General features: G+C 42.7%; 1 protein-coding gene across 1 annotated transcript in view; it reads left to right on the top strand.

The window, feature by feature from the left end:
• GRIN2A (glutamate ionotropic receptor NMDA type subunit 2A) overlaps positions 1–21,651 on the top strand; it is a 430,039-nt gene that overhangs the window by 281,558 nt on the left and 126,830 nt on the right. Inside the window, 1 exon segment of the mRNA XM_070460672.1 lies at positions 5,227–5,341. Within this exon segment, the coding sequence (XP_070316773.1) occupies positions 5,227–5,341 (115 nt within the window).

Genomic DNA, 21,651 nt, shown 5'->3' with positions numbered 1-21,651 from the left:
AGTGAATGGAATGGCAGCAGTAAGCCTGGGTTTGCAGGGACTAACAATGAGGTTGTGTTTGGGGCAATGTGTTAGGAAATATGTCAGAGTAGAAAACTATTTTTAAAAATGCATGGAAGCTTCATGTAAAGGTTTAGCAACATCTGTGTACCAGAAATTGGACTGGATGTTTCTATGAACTATTGCTAATCCCACTCACAAAACCTGGGAGTTAGGGATCTGTTGGGTTAAACCACACGAAGCCATCACAGTTAGTTCATATGGTTTAACCTGATCCGTTTTTATAAACAAGGAAAATGGAAGCTCAGAGAATTTTAAATATACAACCCTAGGAGACACAGCTGGGGAGCAGCAGAGGCAGGTTTGATCCCAGCAATTGCTAGACAGCAATTCATTCTTTTATTCGTTCTGCACCTGTTTGTTTTAGCACCACCTATGTGCCAGGCGTTCTGTTCAGCACTGGAAATAAAATATAAAACAAGTCAGATGAGGTCCTGCCTTCATGATGGATCTACTGGCTAAGAAAACAACACAAAACAGCAGAGACCAGTCCTGAATAGCTGTCCAGTAGAAATATAATGTAAGCCATTTATCATCTTAAATTTTCTGGTAGCACTTCGAATAAGTAAAAAGAAGATGAAATTAATTTTAATAATGTATCTTATTGCAATCAGCATGTCTAAAGCATTGCAACATGAAATCAATATAAAATTATTCATGAGATTTTACACTTTTTTTTTTCACACAAAGTCTTCCAAATCCAGTTGTGTCATGCCCTTTCAGCACATGTTTATTCACACTAACCACATTTCAAAGGCTCCATAGCCACCTGTAGTTGGCGACTACCGTATTAAAGCAGATCTAGAAAGAGCTTGATTCTGACCCAATTTTTTTTGTGGTGATAATATAGGAAAAACAGTCCACCATGTTTTTCCATGTTGTTTCTGACCCACATACGCCAACCATTCATAGGGCACAAAATACAAGCAACAGAGAAACGTTTCTTTCACCTGGGACTTCAGCTTCATACACCTGAGGCTGTAGGTACCAAAGGAAACTTGTATGTATGTGCATCACGTAATTTACGTATTTTCTGTTACGTGTGTCACTGATTAAAAACAGCTTGGCACTTTACAATCAATGGACAATAATAATACAAAAATGGGTCCTCTGCAAACCATCAGAGCCTTCCCCACATCCACGTTTTGCCAGCATATCCTCGTGTGTTTATTGCTCCTGATAGAAATATTGAAGATGTAATTCGAAGCTTAGCAGCAGCCAGAATTTCTGACACTTTATCTGGTCACTAAATTTTGTAATCAATTTTCGAGAGATAAAACAGTGATAAGATTTTACTGTTTAATACAAGTGCCCAGCAGGTGTTAATGGGGTCCAAGCAGTGGGGTGTAGAATGGTTTTTCCCTGGGTAAAGAATTTTTCTCTAGAGTAAAATTTAAGTGGGAAGAAAGCCTGCGGAAATATGGATTGTCCTTCCTAGAAATTGGATGGTGGAATTGAAGGTAATAGGTTACTTGTTCCCTGCCAACTTCATAATGAAATTACTGTTGAGCAAAAGAAATTCTGTTGGAGGGCTTTTTCCCCTCCCAAGGGACAGAAGACTCTTAATAGGAAGAAAGCTAGAAAGAAAGGAAGGAAGGAAGGTAGATAATATAAACACTGAGTATATGGACTCATTAGCCCAGAATATTGAATCTTAAAGGAACACAGAACAATTGGAGTGTCATAATTTCCATACAGTTGTTTCCATATAATCTGAAGAAGAGAAATTGCATCTAAATAATGTCCCAGGTAATTCCATCTGATTTCACTACAAAATGGGAGGCAAGGGAACGAGTGGGGGAAACAGAAGTGGGGAATGAAAGAAGAAAGAGATTTAAGTAGATTCAACTGGCAAATCGGAAGAAGAGCAGGTGCTCGACAGGGCATGCCAGCTCCTAGATGAAAGCAGTGACAGCGACATCCGTTCACACAACGTAACCCTGTGAATGGCTCCCCCTGGGCCAGGTGTCCAAGTCAAAACCCAAGGATTCGACCCCTCGTCCGCTTTTCCAAACACATAATGAGCTACATATTTCCAAAGCTCTTGTTGATGGACTAAAGTTCTCGGTTTCACCTACATTTGGGGCATTAGTTAGACTGAACCTGAGCTCTAGTTACTTCAAGTTATTGTATAATCAAAACTTGGCTCAAGAGCTTATTGGATTACACTTAAAACAAACACAACCCCTTGGTGAATCAGCTGGCCTAACCATGAGTTTTAGACTGCAGATACAGAGCAACTTGGGGATGGATTTTTTTTTGCCAGCCCAGATAAAGTCCACTGGTGGGCTTTGTCTGTGGTTTCTATGCTGAAACTCCATGGGCGGTGTTCCGTCGTGATGTTTCATGGGTCTACGCCCTTGGCTTTTCAGTTTCCTATGTGCAGTGAGTCTCTCCTCTACTCAAAACCTTCCATGATCCTCACGGCCTTCTGAACAAAATCCAGACGCTTGAGGCCCCTATGCTCTGGCTCAAGAGAGGCTCTGTGGACGCATCCCACTACCTTTTGTTCTTACTAAGCTATTTCCTATGTCCTGTATCATCTGTCACTTCCTTTGCTGACTCTTCTTTGTTGAAGGTGACTCCTCTGCTCCGAATATTCTTCCCCACCTCTCGTCAACCCCTTTGCTCCTGAAGATTCCCCAGCAAGCCCTCCCTACATCACCGAGCTTACGTTAGGGACCCTCCCTCCACGTTCCCACGACTCCTCCTATTTACAGAGCACCAGTACACGAGTGACCTTCTACGTGCTAGCAACGTTTGCGTGTCTATGTCACTGAATTGTGAGAATGGAAGGGGTGGGATGGGCACTGTGTTTTCTATTTTTGTATTTATAGGACTCGCCGTAAGGCCTGGCACATAATAGACATCCAGTAAATAGTTGTTGAATCTGTAAATTATCGTCCTGGGAAATGATCAGATGTACCAAATAGGATGCTGATTGCTCTTTGCCTCTTCCAGAAGAGCAGTGTTTGATTTTTTTTTTCTGTGTTTAAACAAAGAGTATCTTTGTTAAAAATAAAAAGTATTTGCAGAAAATTTCAAGAGTACAAAGATAACACAAAAGAAAATAGAAAGTACCTGGAATCTTTCCAGGCATAGACAATCCCTATTTTTATCTTCTTTTCTGCTTGTTTAACAGTAAGCAGCGAGCATTATCTTCCTGCCATTAACTTTGCTTGAAAGACATGATTTTTTTAAGGACTCAAAGAGTCCATTGAATGGATACACAGAAATGTTCTTTGCCTTTCCCCCGGTTTCTTCACCTTGGAGACCTGATTCTTTCCCAGAGGACACAGTCAGGTCTTGTATACTGTGACTACCCAGGGGCAGACATGTGGTCAATCAGGCCAGTCACTCTACATGGAACCGTTTTTATAGTCTAGTCCTCTTCCTTAGTATTTTACCTCTTTGGCTGCTTTTGTTGTTAAGGGGCTATAAAGCAAGAAAATGCTCCAGCTTTGAGATACCCTGCCTTTCTGGGGGTGTTTGATTGCTTTTATCCACCATCCTGCATTTACTGACTATCTGCTAAGTGGTACGTTTTCCGGACATCTTTAACAGCATCACATTTTTCTCAAGCTGAAAAGGAAATGTGAATCCCTGAGAACCTTCCCTCCCAAATTCTGATAGTGAGCTCTGTCTTGCCTCACATCAGAGCTGAGCTGGGCTCCAGGCAAGTGGTTTTGAGGAGGGAGGGTCGGAGATGGAGTATTGTGAGACAGACAAGCATCCCTTGTGATAACGATAACTGATGGATGTATCGGGCAGACACTGAAGACCCATTGATGATGCTGCTCTCCTCCACCCTCACATCTGACCTGTCCCTTAATACCTGCTAAAAACTTCTCCACTGGGTCCTGTGTGTCGCTGCTCCTGCTCTTCCTTCTCCTCCTCTTTTGGGGTCAAAGCCAACATCATCTCTAACTTGGATTAATAAGAGCATTGTGACTGGTCCCCCGCACTCACTGTGATCCTCTGCAAACCTGTTCGCTACACAACCTTCAAGTCTGATTATATCACCTGTTAAAATCTTCAGTGTCCTTCTATTGTCTTAAAGCAAAGACAAAACTCCTTAAAAGGCCTGAAAAGCTTTGCACTGTCTGCCCCTATTCACCTTCTCACCCACACCACACCCCACACGCCCTTGGCTCTCTCTGCTTTGGCCGCACTGGTTTGCACTCAGCCCTCGGTAAGCACTATCACAGGGCCTTTGCCCATGCTGCCCCTTTTGCTTGGAGTATGCTTATGTCTTTTCTTACCTAGTTAATGCTGCCTCATCCTTCAGGTCAAGCTGCATGTCCTTTTAGCAGCCTGGTCTGACCCCCATTTCACTTTCATGGAGCACATACACCCACACTCCCACCATCGTAACACTTGTCACCTGTTGTTGTTTAATCATGAAGTCTTGTCTAAATCTTTGCAGTCCCATGGTCTGCAGCCCACCAGCCACTTCTGTCCATGGGATTTTCCGGGCAAGAATACGAGAGTGGATTGCCATTTCCTTCTCCAGGGGATCTTCCTGACCCAGGGATCAAACCCAAGTGTCCTGCATTGCAGACAGATTCTTTACCACTGAGGCACCTGGGAAGCCCAACACTTGTCATCTATCTGTGATTAACCAATTAATGCCTGTCCTCTCTCTTAGACTATAAGCTTCTGGAGAGCAGGGATCATGTCTGTTTTCTTGTTTATCCCCAGCCAACGCTGATTGCTGTCATGTAGCAAATATTTAATAAATATTAGTGGAATAAATAATGAATTAGTGGGATATCATTTCTTGGATGTTGTATACCATGTGGCTTGTGAGCAAGCAGTTTCCTTTAGAGTAGCTTATTCAAACATGCTTTCATATCCTCTTGTTAGAAGATCATTGAACAAAGGTCTGTAGTCTGACAGGACAAAAATATTCCAACTCATCTGTTAATTGCAACCAGTTACTAAAGCTTATACAGGACTGGGGAGTCTGGGAGTGATTACAGACTCATAGAAGAGAGTGCATGGAGATTAGCAGAGTCTGCATGGGTACCAGCGCTTCCACAGGAGAGGCTGCTGGCAATGAGTTTACACCTTCTCAGCGTTACACGGATGGTGGCATCTGCTCATGTGTCTGAAACCTCTTAGATTTTCCCTTAAACATTTGTCTTTCTCCCTTCCTTTCTCCAGATTTATGGTCAATGTGACGTGGGATGGCAAAGACTTGTCCTTCACTGAGGAAGGCTACCAGGTGCACCCCAGACTGGTGGTCATCGTGCTGAACAAGGACCGTGAATGGGAAAAGGTGAGCACCCTTCCACGTGCCGAATGCAGGGGAGGCAGGAGAGTATGGGCAACAAGCTGGCTCAAACTCCTCCTTTTTGCAAAGCTTTTCCCCCAGAGCGGCTCCAGATGCCATCTCAGGACCCCACTGGGATCAAGACAGACAGATACTGTCAGATGTGATGGAGGTGCTTTCCCTGAGTAAACTCTGGCAGTTGTGTGTTGTTCTCTGTGTTGGGTTCACAAATCTGAGTAGGGAGCATCCTGGAAAGACTTGGAATAATTTAAAGTCAGTGGAGTTTGGTTCGCATCCTTACAGTAGCAAGTATTGACTCTGGCAGTGATCACACCCACTTGTCTAAGCCTCATAACTTGCTGCCATAGTCACACATTTGGCCCTATGAGTGAACCCTCTATATCTTCATTTGTTTGGTCTTTTGCTTTGAGTCGAATCACTTCCAAAACTTAAACGTATCTGTTCTTCAAGTCATGGGTTGGAGAGGGATGTTCTGTTTCTCGTAAAGCACATTTTCCAGCGCATGTATGTTAACTATTAAAAAATATAGAAACTCAGTGTATAGGAAAAGCTATCTAACATACCACACACAAGTCGTGTCCTGAGTCAGAGAGGAGAGATTTCACAGGGAGTTTGGAGATGATCCTGTGCGTATAGTGGCAACATCTGGCCCAGTGGCGTTCCTCCGCCCCCATAACTCAACTCTCAGCTCTCAAATTAGTCATCACAATATCACATAGAAAGCAGAATAAAAGATAATGAAAAGGAAAAAGGACTAAATCATTATCACGTCTTTTTATACAAGCAGTGCCACGTCTCTGAACCACTTTAGCAGCCCAAGATTTGTCTTTACTTGGCACATCAGACCCAGGGGGAGGAAGACATGGGGTATAGTGTGGAAGTCATATCATAGTTAACTAGGATCAGAAGATAGTACTGTGCAAACAGAAACTTTGCCTTTGTGGTAGGGGGCCAGTGACAGATTCCTGCGGGGGGGATGATGAAGAGGAAGCTTTGGAATTTATGCTGCTACATCCAGTAGCTACAAAGTTCACATTCCTTCCAGTGCACTTGAAACAGTGACCAAAGTAGACCATATGCTGGAGCCTAAAATAAGTCTCAGTATATTCAAAAGGGTTAAAATAAGCCCAGTGCATTCTTTGACCATAGCAGCATTGAAATAAAAATTAATGATAAGAATATATGCAGGAGACACATGTTCAATTCTTGCATCGGAAAGACCACTGGAAGAAAGAAATGGCAGCTCACACTAGTATTCTTGCCTGGGTAATCCCATGGACAGAGGAGCCCGGTGGGCTGCAGTCCATGCAGTCAGTAAAGAGTTGGACATGACTTAGCAACTAAACCACAACAATGAAAGCACAACATATCAAAATTTGAAGAATGAAGTTGATGACATGCTAAGAGGGCAATCCATAGCTTTCAATGCTTATAATTTTATAAAAAAGAAATTGTAAAGTCAACGATTTAAGCTTCTACATTAAGGCACTAGAAAAAAAATAGAGCAAACTAAACCCAAATGAGGTAGAGGAAGAATATAATAAGAGTAAAAATCAACAAAGTAGAACATAAAGTATTGAGAAAATCAACAAAGCCAATAGACAATCTGAATAGTTCCTGAGAAACTTGATTCGAAACTAAAACCCTTCCCATTTAAAAAACAAAACTTCAGGCCTAAATGGCTTCACTGTAAATTCTATCTATCAAATATTTTAAAAAGAAATAATGCAAATCTACACAGAGATTTTCAGTGTTTTAGTAATCATAGTTCAGCAATACATTGGAAAAGGAAACTGCATTATGGATAAGTGGGGTTTATTCTAGGAATGCAAAATTGGTTTAACATCAAAAAATAAATCAATATAATTTGCCATATTGACATAATAAGGAGAAAATTATATAATCATCTAACAGATGCAGACAAAGCATTTGACAAAATCTGATATCCGTTTTTGTGTTTTTTTTTGACTGGAATATGATTGCTTTACAATGCTGTGTTGGTTTCTTCTGCAAACCTCATGACCCAGCCATGTGTATACATGTGTCCCTCCCTCATGCGCCTCCCTCCCACCCCCTCACCCACCCCTAGGTCATCACAGGGCCCTGAGTGGAGCTCCATGGTGGGCAGCCGCTTCCCACCAGCTGTCTGTTTTACACGTGGCATTTGTACCAGTAGCCATTCTCAATAAACAAGGGCCATTCCTCAATCTGATAAAAGTTATCTATGAAAATTCTATAGCTAATATCTTGTATAATGATGAGATAATGAAAATAGGTTCATAAATATATATTCAAATGATTTTTGATGAATAATTATAACAATGGGAGAAAGGAAAGCCTTTTTAATAAGTGCTGCTAGGTCAACTGGATATTCTTAGTAGGAAAAAAAAAAAAAAGCAAAACAAACAAAAAGCAACCTTGACTCAGTTCATACTATACATGAAAACTTAAAATAAATTTCAGACTTAAATGTAAAATTTCTATAAGACAAAATTAGGAAGATATTTTTGAGCTATAAGAAAGCATACTGTAAAAGTAATAAACTGAACTCCATCAAAATTTAAATCTTTTTCCCATGTATAGACACTGTTGGAAAATGAAAAAGGCAAGCCACACATTCAGAAAAAATATTTTTAAAAAATTATCTGTATCAAAGGACTCATATCCAGAATATATAAAGAGCTCCTATAAATCAATAATAAAAAGAAAATCAACACAATTAAAATGGGAGATTGACTTAGGAATTTTACAAAAAAATTTAGTCAGATGGCCATTAAATACCTGAAAACATGCTTAATATCCATGATAATCAGAGACATGCAAACTAAAATCCCAGTGAGCTACCACTTCATGCCCCCTGCTTGGCTAAAATGAAAAGGACCAGCAATACCAAGTGTTGTCAAGAACATGTGGTGGTTTGGTCACTCAGTCATGTCTGACTCTTTGTGGCCCCATGGACTGTAGCCCACCAGGCTCCTCTGTCCATGGGGATTCTCCAGCCAAGAATACTAGAGTGGGTTGCCATGCCCTCCTCCAGGGGATCTTCCCAACCAGGTATTAAACCCAGGTCTCTTGCGTTGCAGGTGGATTCTTTACCATCTGAGCCACCAGGAAAGCCCTTATGATGCAGCAGTTTCACTCCAGCAATTCACTCCTAGGTATTTACTCCTGGCAACCAGCTCTAGTGTTCTTGCCTGAAGAATTCCAGGGACAGAGGACCCTGGTGGGATACAGTCCATGGGGTCACAAAGAGTCAGACATGACTGAGTGGCTAACAGTATGATCCAGCACTCCTAGGTATGATCCAGCAATTCCACTCCTAGGTATTTACTGCAAAGACATGTGAACATATACCCCAAAAGTAATATTTGTGAGAGACATTCCTAATAGCAAAACATCAGGAAGAAATCAAAGATTCATCAACAAGGATATAGATAAATATACTATATATATTCATAAAATGGATTGAAAATGAAAGTTGCTCAGTCCATGGAATTCTCCAGGCCATAATACTTGAGTGGGTAGCCTTTCCCATCTCCAGGGGATCTTCCCAACCCAGGGATCAAACCCAGGTCTCCCACATTGCAGGTGGATTCTTCACCAGCTGAGCCACAAGGAAAGCCCAAGAATACTGGAGTGGATACCCTATCCCTTCTCCATCAGATCTTCCTGACTCAGGAATTGAACCGGAGTCTCCTGCATTGCAGGCAGATTCTTTACCAACTGAGCTATCGGGGACACCCATAAAATGGATTGCTACACATGAATAAGTTGTGAGCTTGTAATACCCACAACAGTGTGGATGAATTGCAGAAGCATTACGTTGAACAAAAGAAGCCAGACACAGAAGATGATACTGTATATATCATCTTCCATTTGTATGAAGTTCAAGGAGAGACAACACTAGTCTGTGGGGTCAGATATTAGAATGACGCCTGGAGGAGGGCGTGACAACCCACTCCAGGATTCTTGCCTGGAGAATCCCGTGGACCAAGGAGCCTGGCGGGCTATAGTCCATAGGGTCACACAGAGTCAGACACAACTGAAGTGACTTAGCATGCACACAGCAGAATGATGGTTGCTTTTGTGGAGGAGAAAATTAGTAGGAAAAATGCACAGGAAACTTTCTAGAGTTATGACAATATTCCCTGTCGCGAATGTTTGTCAAAATCCATCAAGCCACCACAAAAGATTTGATTATTTTACTGCATGCCATTGTATCTTAATTAAAAGATATGTTTTGAAGCCATTCAAACTGAGATACCCTGTACAATTAATTACCAATGTTTACTGAGTTTTCATACTCAACTCCCTGACATGAGTGCTATTGATGACACCAATAGCCATTGCTTATTGAACATTTGCACAGTGTTTCCTTTAGGTGGTACACCCAAGCTCTGAGTGACAACTTGGTTGATTCATCCCTTCCACAAATGTTTATTCAGTGCCTGGTGTGTGTGCCAGGTGCCATTCTTGGTGCTTGGAATCTGTCAGGGAACAGAAGAGACAAGAAAGCAATTTCTGATTCACTGAGCTTAGATTCTAGTGTGTGTGGAGAGGGATCGGGTGGGGTTTTGTGCATTTTTGTGATGCTTCAGGACAGCATTGGATTTGGTCCCTAGGAGTTAGCTCCATTATTCCCTCTGATGTACCCTATAGCCCACTGTCCTAAGTGGCTCACATCTCCATGTCTGAGCTGGTTCCTGTATGCATCTGAGACCTTGAACATGCTTTTTATTTATCTTTCCTGTAATGCTTCCCTGTATCCTCACTCTTTTATTCATCTCTCAAATTCTGGCTTCTCTTTCCTCTTGCAAATGGAAAGTCAAAATGTAAGTTACTTTTTTTTTTCTTATCCATAATAGGAGGTAGAGAACTCAAGCCTGTCTGCCTTTGGCAGTTACACTTGTGGGTTTTTTTTGCCACCTTTTGAAGTTAAAGAGTCGGAGGATCACTCTCAGAACTGTAAAATCATTCTCGTTGGTCAGATTTCACCAGTCCTGGGTCAGGCTCAGCTCACACCTGTGAATTCTCCTTGCTGTCTTTGGACCTGGCTCGTTTGCCACAAAGCATGTTTGCAAGGGAGGTCCCTGAAGTGCAGTTGATAATATTGCATAAAAGAAGGCTGCCCTTGATAGATTCCATTTCCATCTACAGAAAAAAGAAAAAAAAACTTTTTAATAGTTTGCGTGTCCTCCTTCAAATTTCTGTTGAAATGCAGCAATTTCCCCAAAAGAAGGCAGCTCGGGGAATTGCTGCTGAGTCAAGCTTAGAATGTACAAATGCTTCCTGTAGTTGGTCTGTTCTCTCAGCGCTCAGGGGATCCAGTGCTTCAGAAATAGCTCCTTGTGCTTCTGTCTTGAAGAAAGAGGAAGCCAATGGAGCAGGTAAATACCCATCATGTTATCCTGCAAGCCGCCCCCCCAGCAGCATAGTCTGATAAGGCAGGTCAGCAGAGGAGAAGGCCTGTGGAAAGGGGCAGCTGTAAGTCTGGGACTCAGAGGAGATTTCTTTTCATCTCCAAGGTCACTCAGTAGCATCCTTGAAAGCAGCAGCGTGTAATGAGGGTGTCTTGGAAAACATGACAAGCCCATAGAGGGACACTGGCTTTCTGCTGGGCCTTTGTGTGCAGCCGGTGTGGACGGTTCCAATGCCGGGCACAGCCTGCTTGTGTTCAGCAGACACGGGGCTCAGGGCTGAGCAGGCTTCCCTCCGGCACATTGGAACCTCCACGCCCTTTGCGTCTCTCCCCCTTTCCAATGGCTTAGCTCTGCATTGGCGCATAATGAGTGCCAGCCTTGCCAGTTGTTGTTCAGTGACCCAGTCGTGTCTGACTCTGCGACCCCACAGACTGCAGCACGCCAGGCTTCCCTGTCCTTCACCATCTCCCGGAGTTTGTTCAAACTCCTGTTCATTGAGTCAGTGATGTCATCCCAACATCTCATCCTCTGTCATCCCCTTCTCCTCCTGCTCTCAATCTTTCTCAGCATCAGGGTCTTTTCCAATGAGTCAGTTCTTCTCATCAGGTGGCCAAAATATTGGAGCCCAGAGGTGCTTGAAAATAATGTCCTGGATACAAGCAGCCTGGGCCAACTCAGTGGCCAACATTTCATCTGCACTAGGGAGGAGGACAAAGATGGATAGGAAACCACCACCTCTCCCCAGCCATCTCCAAAGAGAAGGGGGTGGGCTTGACTTGGTCAGTTGGGGAAATCTTCTTGAGGGTGGGAACATTGAGTAATAGGTTGGATTTCTCCACATTGAATCACTTTCTTATTAACTACTTGAAAAAATCCTTTGGAAATAGTTCCGTTTACCATTTTAGGGTTATATCAGATTTAAAATGAAAATGTGTGTGTGTGTGTGTGTGCATACAAATGTAACATACACACAGACAAGGGTTGTGTGTGTGTGTACTCATTCGTGTGCGACTCTTTGCGACCCCACAGACTGTAGTCCGCCAGGCTTCTCTGTCCATGGGATTTCCCAGGCAAGAATACTGAAATGGGTAGCCATTCCCTTCTTCAGGGCATCCTCCTGACCCAGAGATTGAACCCTGGTCTCCTGCACTGAAGGCAGATTCTCCACCATCTGAGCCACCAGGAAAGCTAATTGAGGGTGATGGAGATGCCCCAGAAGACAGAAGGGAGACCCATGATCACATCTTCTTCAACTGAGGGTCTCTCATGCATCCACGGCTCCCTTTGATCTCACCACTCTGTTTGCATTCTCTTTGGTGCCCTTGGTCTCAGCTGCTTTCCACACTGTGATCACTCCCAGGGCCTTGTCTCCAGCCCAGATCTCTGGTCTACCAGACTTGCCACCAGGACACCCTAACATGGACAGCCCATAGCCCTCCAACTTTTACCTTGTCCAAAACCAGAGCCATCATCTTCCTCTCCCAAATATGGTTATTCTCCTGGGTCCCATCACAGAAAGCTTCATTCTTATCCTCCTAAGATCTTCCAAGCCCTTATATTTGCTTGTCCTCTGCTCACTCTCTATCTCAGATCCTATCTATTTGAACATTTTCCTCTTTTTGCCAAGGACACCCCTTCCACTGATTCTTCATCTGGATAATCCAAAGTGAGTTGAGTCCTTTCCACTTTGTCCTCACCTATATACTAGCCCCTAAGAGTGTGAACAACTTACGTTGTAATTGTTTACTTGCACATTCATCTTCACCTGGACTGTGAGCCCCACCAGGGAAAGGTCTCTTCCTTCCACGTGCTTCTTCAGTTTCACCACAAGGCACTGTTCCCGTGCCTACAAGGGCCTCTCTACAATCTGCTGAGAATGCTGACTTCAGCCAGTATTTACTAGGATCTACTCTATATCAAGAACTGTGCTGAGCAGTTTATATCCATGATCTCATTTAGTCATTGCAACACCTCATCTACGGTAGGTATTCTTTTTCTTGCCTCAGAAATGGAAATTCAGGTTCAGGGAGGCCAGGGACTGGATTCAGATCCTGCGTGTGACAGAAGCAGGATGTGAATGGAGGCTTGCCTGACCCCACAGGCTGTGTTCCTAGTACATACATCATACTCAATAACGGGTAGTGGGAAGGGATATTTTAGAGGGGAAATGAAGGGAGTCCCTCCCATCCGTAGAGTGACACCGCCTCCTCATTCTCACTGGATGCAGCAGGTTCCACTCAAACCCAGCCGATTGGAACCTGGGGTATCAGCATTTATCACATCTCATAGGTGCTCTGTTGTTTTCATTCTACAGAAGTCCCACCTTCCAATCTGGCTCATTGAAGTAGGGAATTGTACCCTGTCTCTGAATCTCATGCATAATGAAGCAGATGACAATTAAAGAATTCCTAGTACAGATATGATAAAGGAGATCTTAGAAAAAGCTAAGATTGATCCCCTGTCCTGGCTGTGGCATATCATTGTGTTACCAGCTCTCTCGAGGCTGTCACCCACAATGATGTATACATGGGGTGCAGTTCTTTCATGATGGGATTGCTCATTATAGAAAGTTGTAACTCCCTCCCTTCTAAATCATTCTATTTCAACTACCCCTCTATCACTTTCCTATCACATTTAACGTAGATGGCTGAGTGAGTCTCACGATTCACGTGCAGATTTCTAATGTGTGCGTTTGCTTGTGTGTGTGCGTGCGTGTGCGTGCAGTATCAATTACCTGCCAAGAGGTTCATCCTGCTAAAAGACGGAAGTATTTATGCAAACATTATGCTTGGCATCTGCACACACTTACTCCAATGGTTATGTTGAAGAAATTGTGGAGGAAAATTGTAATTGAGAAGACACCAGTAAGTGACAACTGATAGAGCAATTGTGCGAATTGTTAAAGCTGAAGTGCATTGTTTACATATCCTACAAGCAGCCAGAAATATGTTATGCCTTCTCCTATGTGCTCGCTTTGCTTAGAAAACCTATGGTGGCACATTGATGAAGCCATGAATTCTGGCTGTGACAAGCGTTGAAGGAATACCGTTTGTTTTCAGGTTCTTCCTTTGCCGTTCTATCTCTGGCACTCAGTAGCTGAGGCTCAGTAAGTATTTGTAGAATGGATACAAGAATGAAAGAACTTTTTTTTTCTCATGAACCTTTCCAAATGAGGAACATCTTTTAATATGATCAATTTACAAGTGTGGTACTGTTATTACTTTGATTATTATTTTTATTTTGTGAGTATTTCTATGTTGTTCTTGCATCTCAAGCTCTCCAATAGAACACCCAAAGATGACTGAATAAAAATCCCATGGGCTAGCCATATCAGAGTCACTGTGGAAAAGATGTCAGAGTATTAGCACTGCCTGAAACCTACGGGAAGAATCATTTCTGATTCTGCTTTGTCATAAGCTCCCCTAGTGATGCCCATTAAAGATGTAGAACTACTGCTTTAGGACATGAATTTACTCTTTGTCATCCTAAAAAAAAAGTGGTTTGATCTAGGTCATCCTAGTTATCAAGGCTTCCTGCTTCTTAGCCTTTGTATGTCTTTCTTCTTTTGGAATACACTGCTTAGTAGCAATGTTTAAGAGCAGAGGTGCAGGAGAAAAGGAAATAAGCAAAGTGGTGTCTTGTTGCACCGAGAGTAATCTCTGCTGCGTGGGACAGTAACAATGCCAAGTAAAATGTTGTTTACGGATGCAGTACAGTCCCTGTCACCTGGTGTGTCTTCCGTAACTATTGAGTTATTAAGTGATTGATTTTTTCAGTTAAATCCATCCCCTTTAAATAGAGACGGTTGAGTTTGGAGCATATAAACCTTATTTATTCACACATTCATTCCATCAAACAAAATTTCCTGAGTACCTACTATGTGCAAGTCATGCTGAGGGGTGCAGTGAGACATAGACCATCTTTAGAGGGTCATAGGGCACAAGGAGATGCTCAGAACTACAGGACAATATGAAACGTGCCACGGAAGATGCTCTGATCTAGAAGTCTGTGGTGTTTAGAGAAGGGACCTGTTATGTGTAGGCAGGAGGATCAAGGGCATCCACACAGAGGGCTTCTCATTTGAACAAGGTCTCAGATTAGACCTTCTGGACACATGTAAGGAGGCTCTTCCATGAAGAAGGACCATCGAAAGCCAAAGTCCAGAGGCAAGCATGCCCACGGCTCACTTGCGGAAGAGCTCAGTGAGATTGAAGCATTCCGCCTTGTATGGCAGGCAGGGTTCTAAGAATGACTCCCAAGGACCCTCACTTTGCTGTAATCCTCTCTTCCTGGAAAGTGAATATAATGAGACATGCCTTCTGTGACTGTTATGTTAGATAGAAAGGAAGTTTTTCAGTTGATTCTGAGTTAATCAAAAGGACTGTTAGCAAGGTGAGCTTAACCTAACCACATACGCCTTTTAAAAGTAGAGAGTTTTCTGAAACTAATAGCAGGAGAAGAAGTCAGAGAGATTTGAGCCCAAGCAGGAATGGTCTGACTGCTGGATTTGAGGATTGAGGGGCCCACATGACGGGGAATGTAAGTGCCCACTAGGAGCTGAGTTTAGACTTTGGCCAACAGCCAGCAAGGAAACAGGAACTTCAGTCCTACCACCTCTAGGAACTGCACTCTGCCAATGACCTGAATGAGTCTGAAAGTGCATTGTTCCCAGATCCTGCAGCTCTGAGCCCAGCTGGCTCACAGCTTGGTTTTGGCCCTGTGAGATCCCAAGCAGAGAACCCAGCTGAGCCTGGCTGAACTTCTGACCTGCAGAACTGTGAGATAATAAAGGGGCATTGTCTCAAGTAGCTATGTTTGAGGCGATCTGTTACATGACAATAGAAAATGAATGCAGATTGTTCAAAGAGAAATTATGGGAATGAAGGACCATGCTGGAATTTGAATTATAGGCTGTGGGGTTTTATTTTTGGGAGTCATCTTGGGAGTACTGTTGAGGAGCCAAATGGGAGAGCAACATAAAAATAATAATAGTAATAGCTAATACTTGTTCAGTACTGATGATTTACCATGCAGGGTGCTAAGCGTTCAAATATATTAAACTTATCTAACCCTAGAATAAACACTCTGATGCAGATGCTACTCTTCTCTTTTATATATGTAGGGGATAAGTGTTAGTCGCTCAGTTGTGTCCAACTCTTTGCGACCCCATGGACTGGAGCCTGCCAGGCTCCTCCATCCATGGGATCTTCCAGGCAAGAATACTGGAGTGGGTTGCCATTTCCTTCTCCAGGGGATCTTCCCAACCCAGGAATCGAACCCCAGGTCTCTGCATTTCAGGTAGACTCTTTACCATCTGAGCCACCAGGGAAGCCCCATGTAGGGGATAAGACCCCGAGAAATTCAGGAACTCGCTCAAGATGACAGAGCTAGTAAGTTGCCAAGCCAGGATATGAACCCCACAGCCTACTCCCTTAGACAGAAACTAAACTGCTTCTTTAAAACTGAAGCGGTGATTGGCATGAGTCTTTGGGAGATTTTCTAAGGGGCTATTTAAGTAGCTCAGGTTAAAGGGAATGTGGGTGTGAGCAGAAGCATTGGCAGTGGCATCTGAGAAATTTCAGAGACAGAACTGAAAGCACGTGGCACTGACTAGATGATTTGCTGAGAGGTTCATGAAAGAGAGAAGTCAGTCAGATTAAAATAAATTTTTTTTAGGCATGGGTTTGGGCTGTGGCATTTCTGGACTGAGTATTTCCAGAAGAAATTTGTCATGCAATTGACAGGACATGAACCTGTAAGTGACATGGTTCATCCCTCCTTCTCCCCCTCTTTCCCTTTCTCTGTATTTCCTTTATTCTCCAAAAATCCACGGCTAATGTTCATGTTAAGTGCCCTTTTGTAAGATGGGTTTTGTAATATCACTACCTTAGCAGAAGCTGTGTGATATTTCATTTGTTTCCTTATATAATGATCATTAAGTTTCTCAAATGATGTGAGCCCCGAGAGGGAAAGTTTAGCCGTTACAAAAGATTTAAAATTATCCTCTGACTTCCCTAAAGTCATACACAGTGACTCTTTTAAATACCTATGTGGTATACAGTGAGTTAGGTCACAGTGGGGAGAAGACAGTAGGTGTCTAGCAAATTAACACATCAAAGTGAAATGAGTGATGTCATCTTCTTGTGTGCGTGTGTGTGTTTCTGTCCTGCGTGGTTTATTTTTCTTTCTTTCTCTTTTTGCAGTTGTAACATAAGTCCAACTCCACAAAGCACAGATTGAACTATGCTTTTCTGCAAGGCAATATTCTGCTAATAGTTTTCTAGATTTCTAAAATTTTTTAAAAATGCAGTGCATAGAAAATATATCTCTAGGGGAACATGCATTGATGGGAGTGTTGATAAAGATGATTGATGATGATGGCCATGACAACGATGGTGCTTTTAATTGATGTGAGGATCAAGGAGACAGCAGCTGTCATTAGTATGAGCTCCTGTTATTTGCCAGACACCATGCAGAGTGTTTTCAGTGCCTTATTTCACTTAAATATCACAACATCCCCTGCATTTTTTCTCATAATGTAAAAGGAAGGTGATAATACTGCTTACCTCAAAGAGTTGTTGGGAAAGTTAAAATAATATGTCAAGTGCTTAAAACACTGACTGGCACATAGTAAAGTGAAAGTCACTCAGTCGTGTCTGACTCTTTGCAACTCCATGATGGTAGCCCTCCAGGCTCCTCTGTCCATGGGGTTCTCGAGGCAAGAATACTGGAGTGGGTAGCCATTCCCTTCTCCAGGAGATCTTCCCAACCCAGGGATCGAACCCAGGTCTTCTGCATTGCAGGCAGCAGATTCTTTACCATCTGAATCACGAGGGAAGCCCATAGTAGGTGATCAGTAAATGCCAGCTCCAGTTATTGTTGTTGTTCAGTCGCCAAGTTGTGTGCAACTCTTTGAGACCCTGTGGACTGCAGCACGCCAGGCTTCCCTCTCTTTCACCATCTCCTGGAGTCTGCCCAAGTTCATACCCATTGAATTGGTGATGGCATCCAGCCATCTCCTCTATCTTCCTCTTCTCCTTCTGCCTTCAATCTTTCTCAGCATCAGGGTCTGTTCCAATGAGTCAGCTGTTCACATCAGGTGGCCAGCGTATTTCCAAAGAATATTCATTGTTGATTTCCTTTAAGACTGACTGGTTTGATCTCCTTGCTTTCCAAGTTATCATTAAAGCTCCACTGTATAGGAGAGAAATTGATAGCTGCATGGGAGGAATGACTTGCCCAAGGTCATATAGTAGTGAAGGCAGAATTTGAACCTAAGCAATATTATAATAGAGCTAGAATTAACCAGCATGTCATCTGCAGTATCCATCTCTACCCTATTCACAAATGCAGCTTGATAAGGAAACTGTCTGAGGGTGATGGGGGCATTTTTAAGCTGACAGATGATACAAATGTAAGACAAAAGCCATACCCTTGATCATTTGCCATTGCCATCAATTATGAAAATGAGTGAATAGATTATTGAAATGATCTCAGATGAGTAAATTATTCAAACAGCCTCTCAGTCAGAAGTATTTCTAGAAACTCCTGTACAGACGGATGAAAACCATTTTTATTTTCGGACTGGGTCATCAACTCATCTGTATTGTAGATGAACAAAAAGCCCTGAGAGCCTGTCATAGAGGGGAAAGAGATGGATGGCGGGCGGGAAGAAGAGAGAGAATGAGAGAATGGATACCAGGCTTTAGGCAACACTGCAGAGCCTAGAGTAGACTTCCTCCTTTATTTGGGGAAAGTTTGTTGTTGTTTTTTTACTATGTTCCCTGGAATGCTATGTTCTTTCAGAGTACCGCAAGGGCCTCTGAGTGGATTGAGGTTAATGAGACAGAATACAGCTTTAAGCAGTGATGGTAAGGCTTTATCTGTTTGCTCTATTGGTGCTGCAAGAATAAATGGAAAAAGAAAAAAAAAAAAAAAGAGAACTTTCATTTGGGGAAAAGATGGGCTATTTCTAAAATAAATTTGTAAACACAAGGAGATTCACTTTAGTCATCTTATGAATATAATGCAGATAAATAATAAGCATTTCCTGAGCACCTGTTATAAGCTGAACCTTAGAATATTGGCTTTATATTTACCCTTCTACTTGAGCGACAATGATAATCCTATGAAGTATTCTGTAACTGTTGAGTAGGGAAGATTTGGAGATATTTTGTGGCCTTTTTTTCAGTAGCTGAGAAAATATTCAAATTTAGATCTTGTGGGTCTCCTAGTCTGGTGCTCATTCAGACACTTGACACAGTTTCTAGGATTAATGATGGAAATTTTCATAAAGGACCTAGAGGCTCTTGTCGGCGTTATCTGCCTTGGAAGCTGAGTGGAAGGAAGGAATGAGAGTTGCTGTAAGCAGACTCAAATCTTACTCCTTTGTTGTTTTTGTCATTCAGTCACTAAGTGGTGTCCAGTTCTTTGCGGCCCCGTGAACTGCAGCACGCCAGGTTCTCCTGCCCTTCACTGTCTCCTAGAGTTTGCTCAAATTCATGTCCATCGAGTCAGTAATGCCATCCAACCATCTCATCCTCTGTCACCCCCTTCTCCTTTTGCCTTCAGTCTTTCCCAGCATCAGGGTATTTTCCAATGAGTGGGTTCTTCACATCAGGTGGCCAAAGTATTGAAGTTTCAGCTTTAGCATCAGTCTTTCCAATGAATATTCAGGGTTGATTTCCTTTAGGATCGACTGGTTTGACATCTTGCAGTACAAGGGACTCTCAAGAGACATTAATTATTAACAATGAGTGTCTGATATGATTGAACTATATGTCTATTTATCTGTCCACCCAGCCAGTCGTCCAGAGACCAGTCACCTAATAAACCATCCATTTGTCCATTCATTCATCCATCCATCAACCCATCTGACCAACCATCTTTCATCCATCCATCTGGTCCACCACTCTCAAACCCACCACTTGCGCACTGCTGATCTGTTTACCTTGTACCTACTCTGTACCAGGCCAGTGGCAGGTATAGACGAAGCCAAAATGAATAATACAATATCCCTGCTCTCAAGAAACTCACAGTCTAGCTGGAGAGACAGAGAAATAAAACTTTCAGTTACAGCGTAGATGAGTGCTAATAGTAGCAGCAAGCCCAGGGCAGTGCAGGACATCTCCCCAGCCTGGGTGTTAAGAGGGGGATGAGAAGAAGCTTCCTTGAAAGAGCTAACACGTGTCATGAGTCCTAAAGGATGAAGAAGACTTATCCGAAGGGTGAGAGCCATTTGATCCATTTTATTAACTGAACCACCAGCATTCGAGGCTCCTCATTTTTTCTTGATTTCACAATTTATCCAATTAGCTAGGTGTCCCTGGACGGCTTCCCACCACCTACAGCCACCAGACCTCCATGATTTGTTGTCTGGACCCGCTCTCTACTTTCTGAGCAGTGTGTCTGTCATTTTTGTTATCTCCCCCACTTGCACAGTGATGGTGCAGACAGGAATGACATTTGTCGGTAAGAAAAGAGGCAGAACAGTACACTTCAGTGTACCACCGCGGCAATCTGCTTCTGGCTACAAGTGGCTGTGTTAGGCTGCCTTCTGTAGCCACACTTTGGTTTTCTCATCTGTGTTACTGGCAACACTTTCCACGATGCTGTTTTTCTTGGCTTTGGAGCCTGGGTTAGACCAGAGAGAGAAGCAGATAGAGAAAGACTGAATATTTCCAGCTCTCAAAACTGTGGAAGACTTACTGTGCTTTCTACTCTCTGAAGACAAGAAAATCGGCTATCTGATACCTTGAGATCTTCCCCCACATTTTATTAAATAATCAATAATAAAGAATACAAAGTACAGCATGTTCTCATTAATTATCTATTTTATACCTAGTATTAATAGTTTATATATATGTCAGTCCTAATCTCCCAATTTCTCCCATGCCCTCCTTTCCCCTTTTGGAACCCATATGTTTGTTCTCTATTTCTCCTTTGCAGATAAGACCATCTATACCATCTTTTCTAGATTGCACATATATACATTAATATATGATATTTGTTTTCCTCTTTCTGACTTACTTCACTGTATAAGACACACTCAAGACTTTCTTCATCTTTGTTATCAGTTATTCTTGTCTATAAAATAAATGTCTGCTTATAGATGAATTAAAAAATATGATTTCTGTGTCCTAGTTATAGCTTGTGTGTGTGTGTTGGACTCAGTCATGTCCAACTCTTTGCGACCCTGTGGACTGTAGCCCGCAGACTCCTCTGTCCATAGAATTCTCCAGGCAGGAAGACTGGTGTGAGTTGCCATTTCCTACTCCAGGCTGTCTTCCCAACCCGGGGATCGAACCCGTCTCACTTGCCTCTCCTGCATTGGCAGGTGGATTCTTTACCACTGTCACCACCTGGGAGGGCTTTATATCCATTACTTTGACCCCATTTTAATAGATATTCAACATGAATCCTATCTTCCCTTCCCCAATTTATATATAAAGCAAACGAGGCTCTGAAAGAATTGATGACTTGCCCAAGGTTACAGAGTCAGTAGATAGCAACTTCTAGATTATAGCTCAGGTCAGTCAGATGATAAAGTCCATTTTATTTTGATGACACTGGGTGGTAGGTGGCATTATTTGTGCAGTGATAGTGAAGGTTGGCATTGCTATAATTACGGACACCTACCTTGGGAGCCCCCATCCATGCCTGTTTTCAGGGTGTGCATGATGGTCTGTTAGAGGTATGAGATTCTCCACTGAACCAGGCATCTCTTCCTGAACTTAGCCCATAACATTCCACTGAGCTGTGTGCAAATCTGCCATGTCATCAGTCTCTTGCATCTTTGTGCAAAACCAGTTAACATTCTTCTGCAAATCTAAAGCTATCAGTCACCCCCCATTCTTGCAATGTGCTACCTATTCA

This window comes from Odocoileus virginianus, chromosome 33, assembly GCF_023699985.2.
Source record: "Odocoileus virginianus isolate 20LAN1187 ecotype Illinois chromosome 33, Ovbor_1.2, whole genome shotgun sequence".
In the NCBI taxonomy this organism is placed as follows: Eukaryota; Metazoa; Chordata; class Mammalia; order Artiodactyla; family Cervidae; genus Odocoileus; species Odocoileus virginianus.
This window is presented reverse-complemented; position numbering and strand designations above follow the sequence as displayed.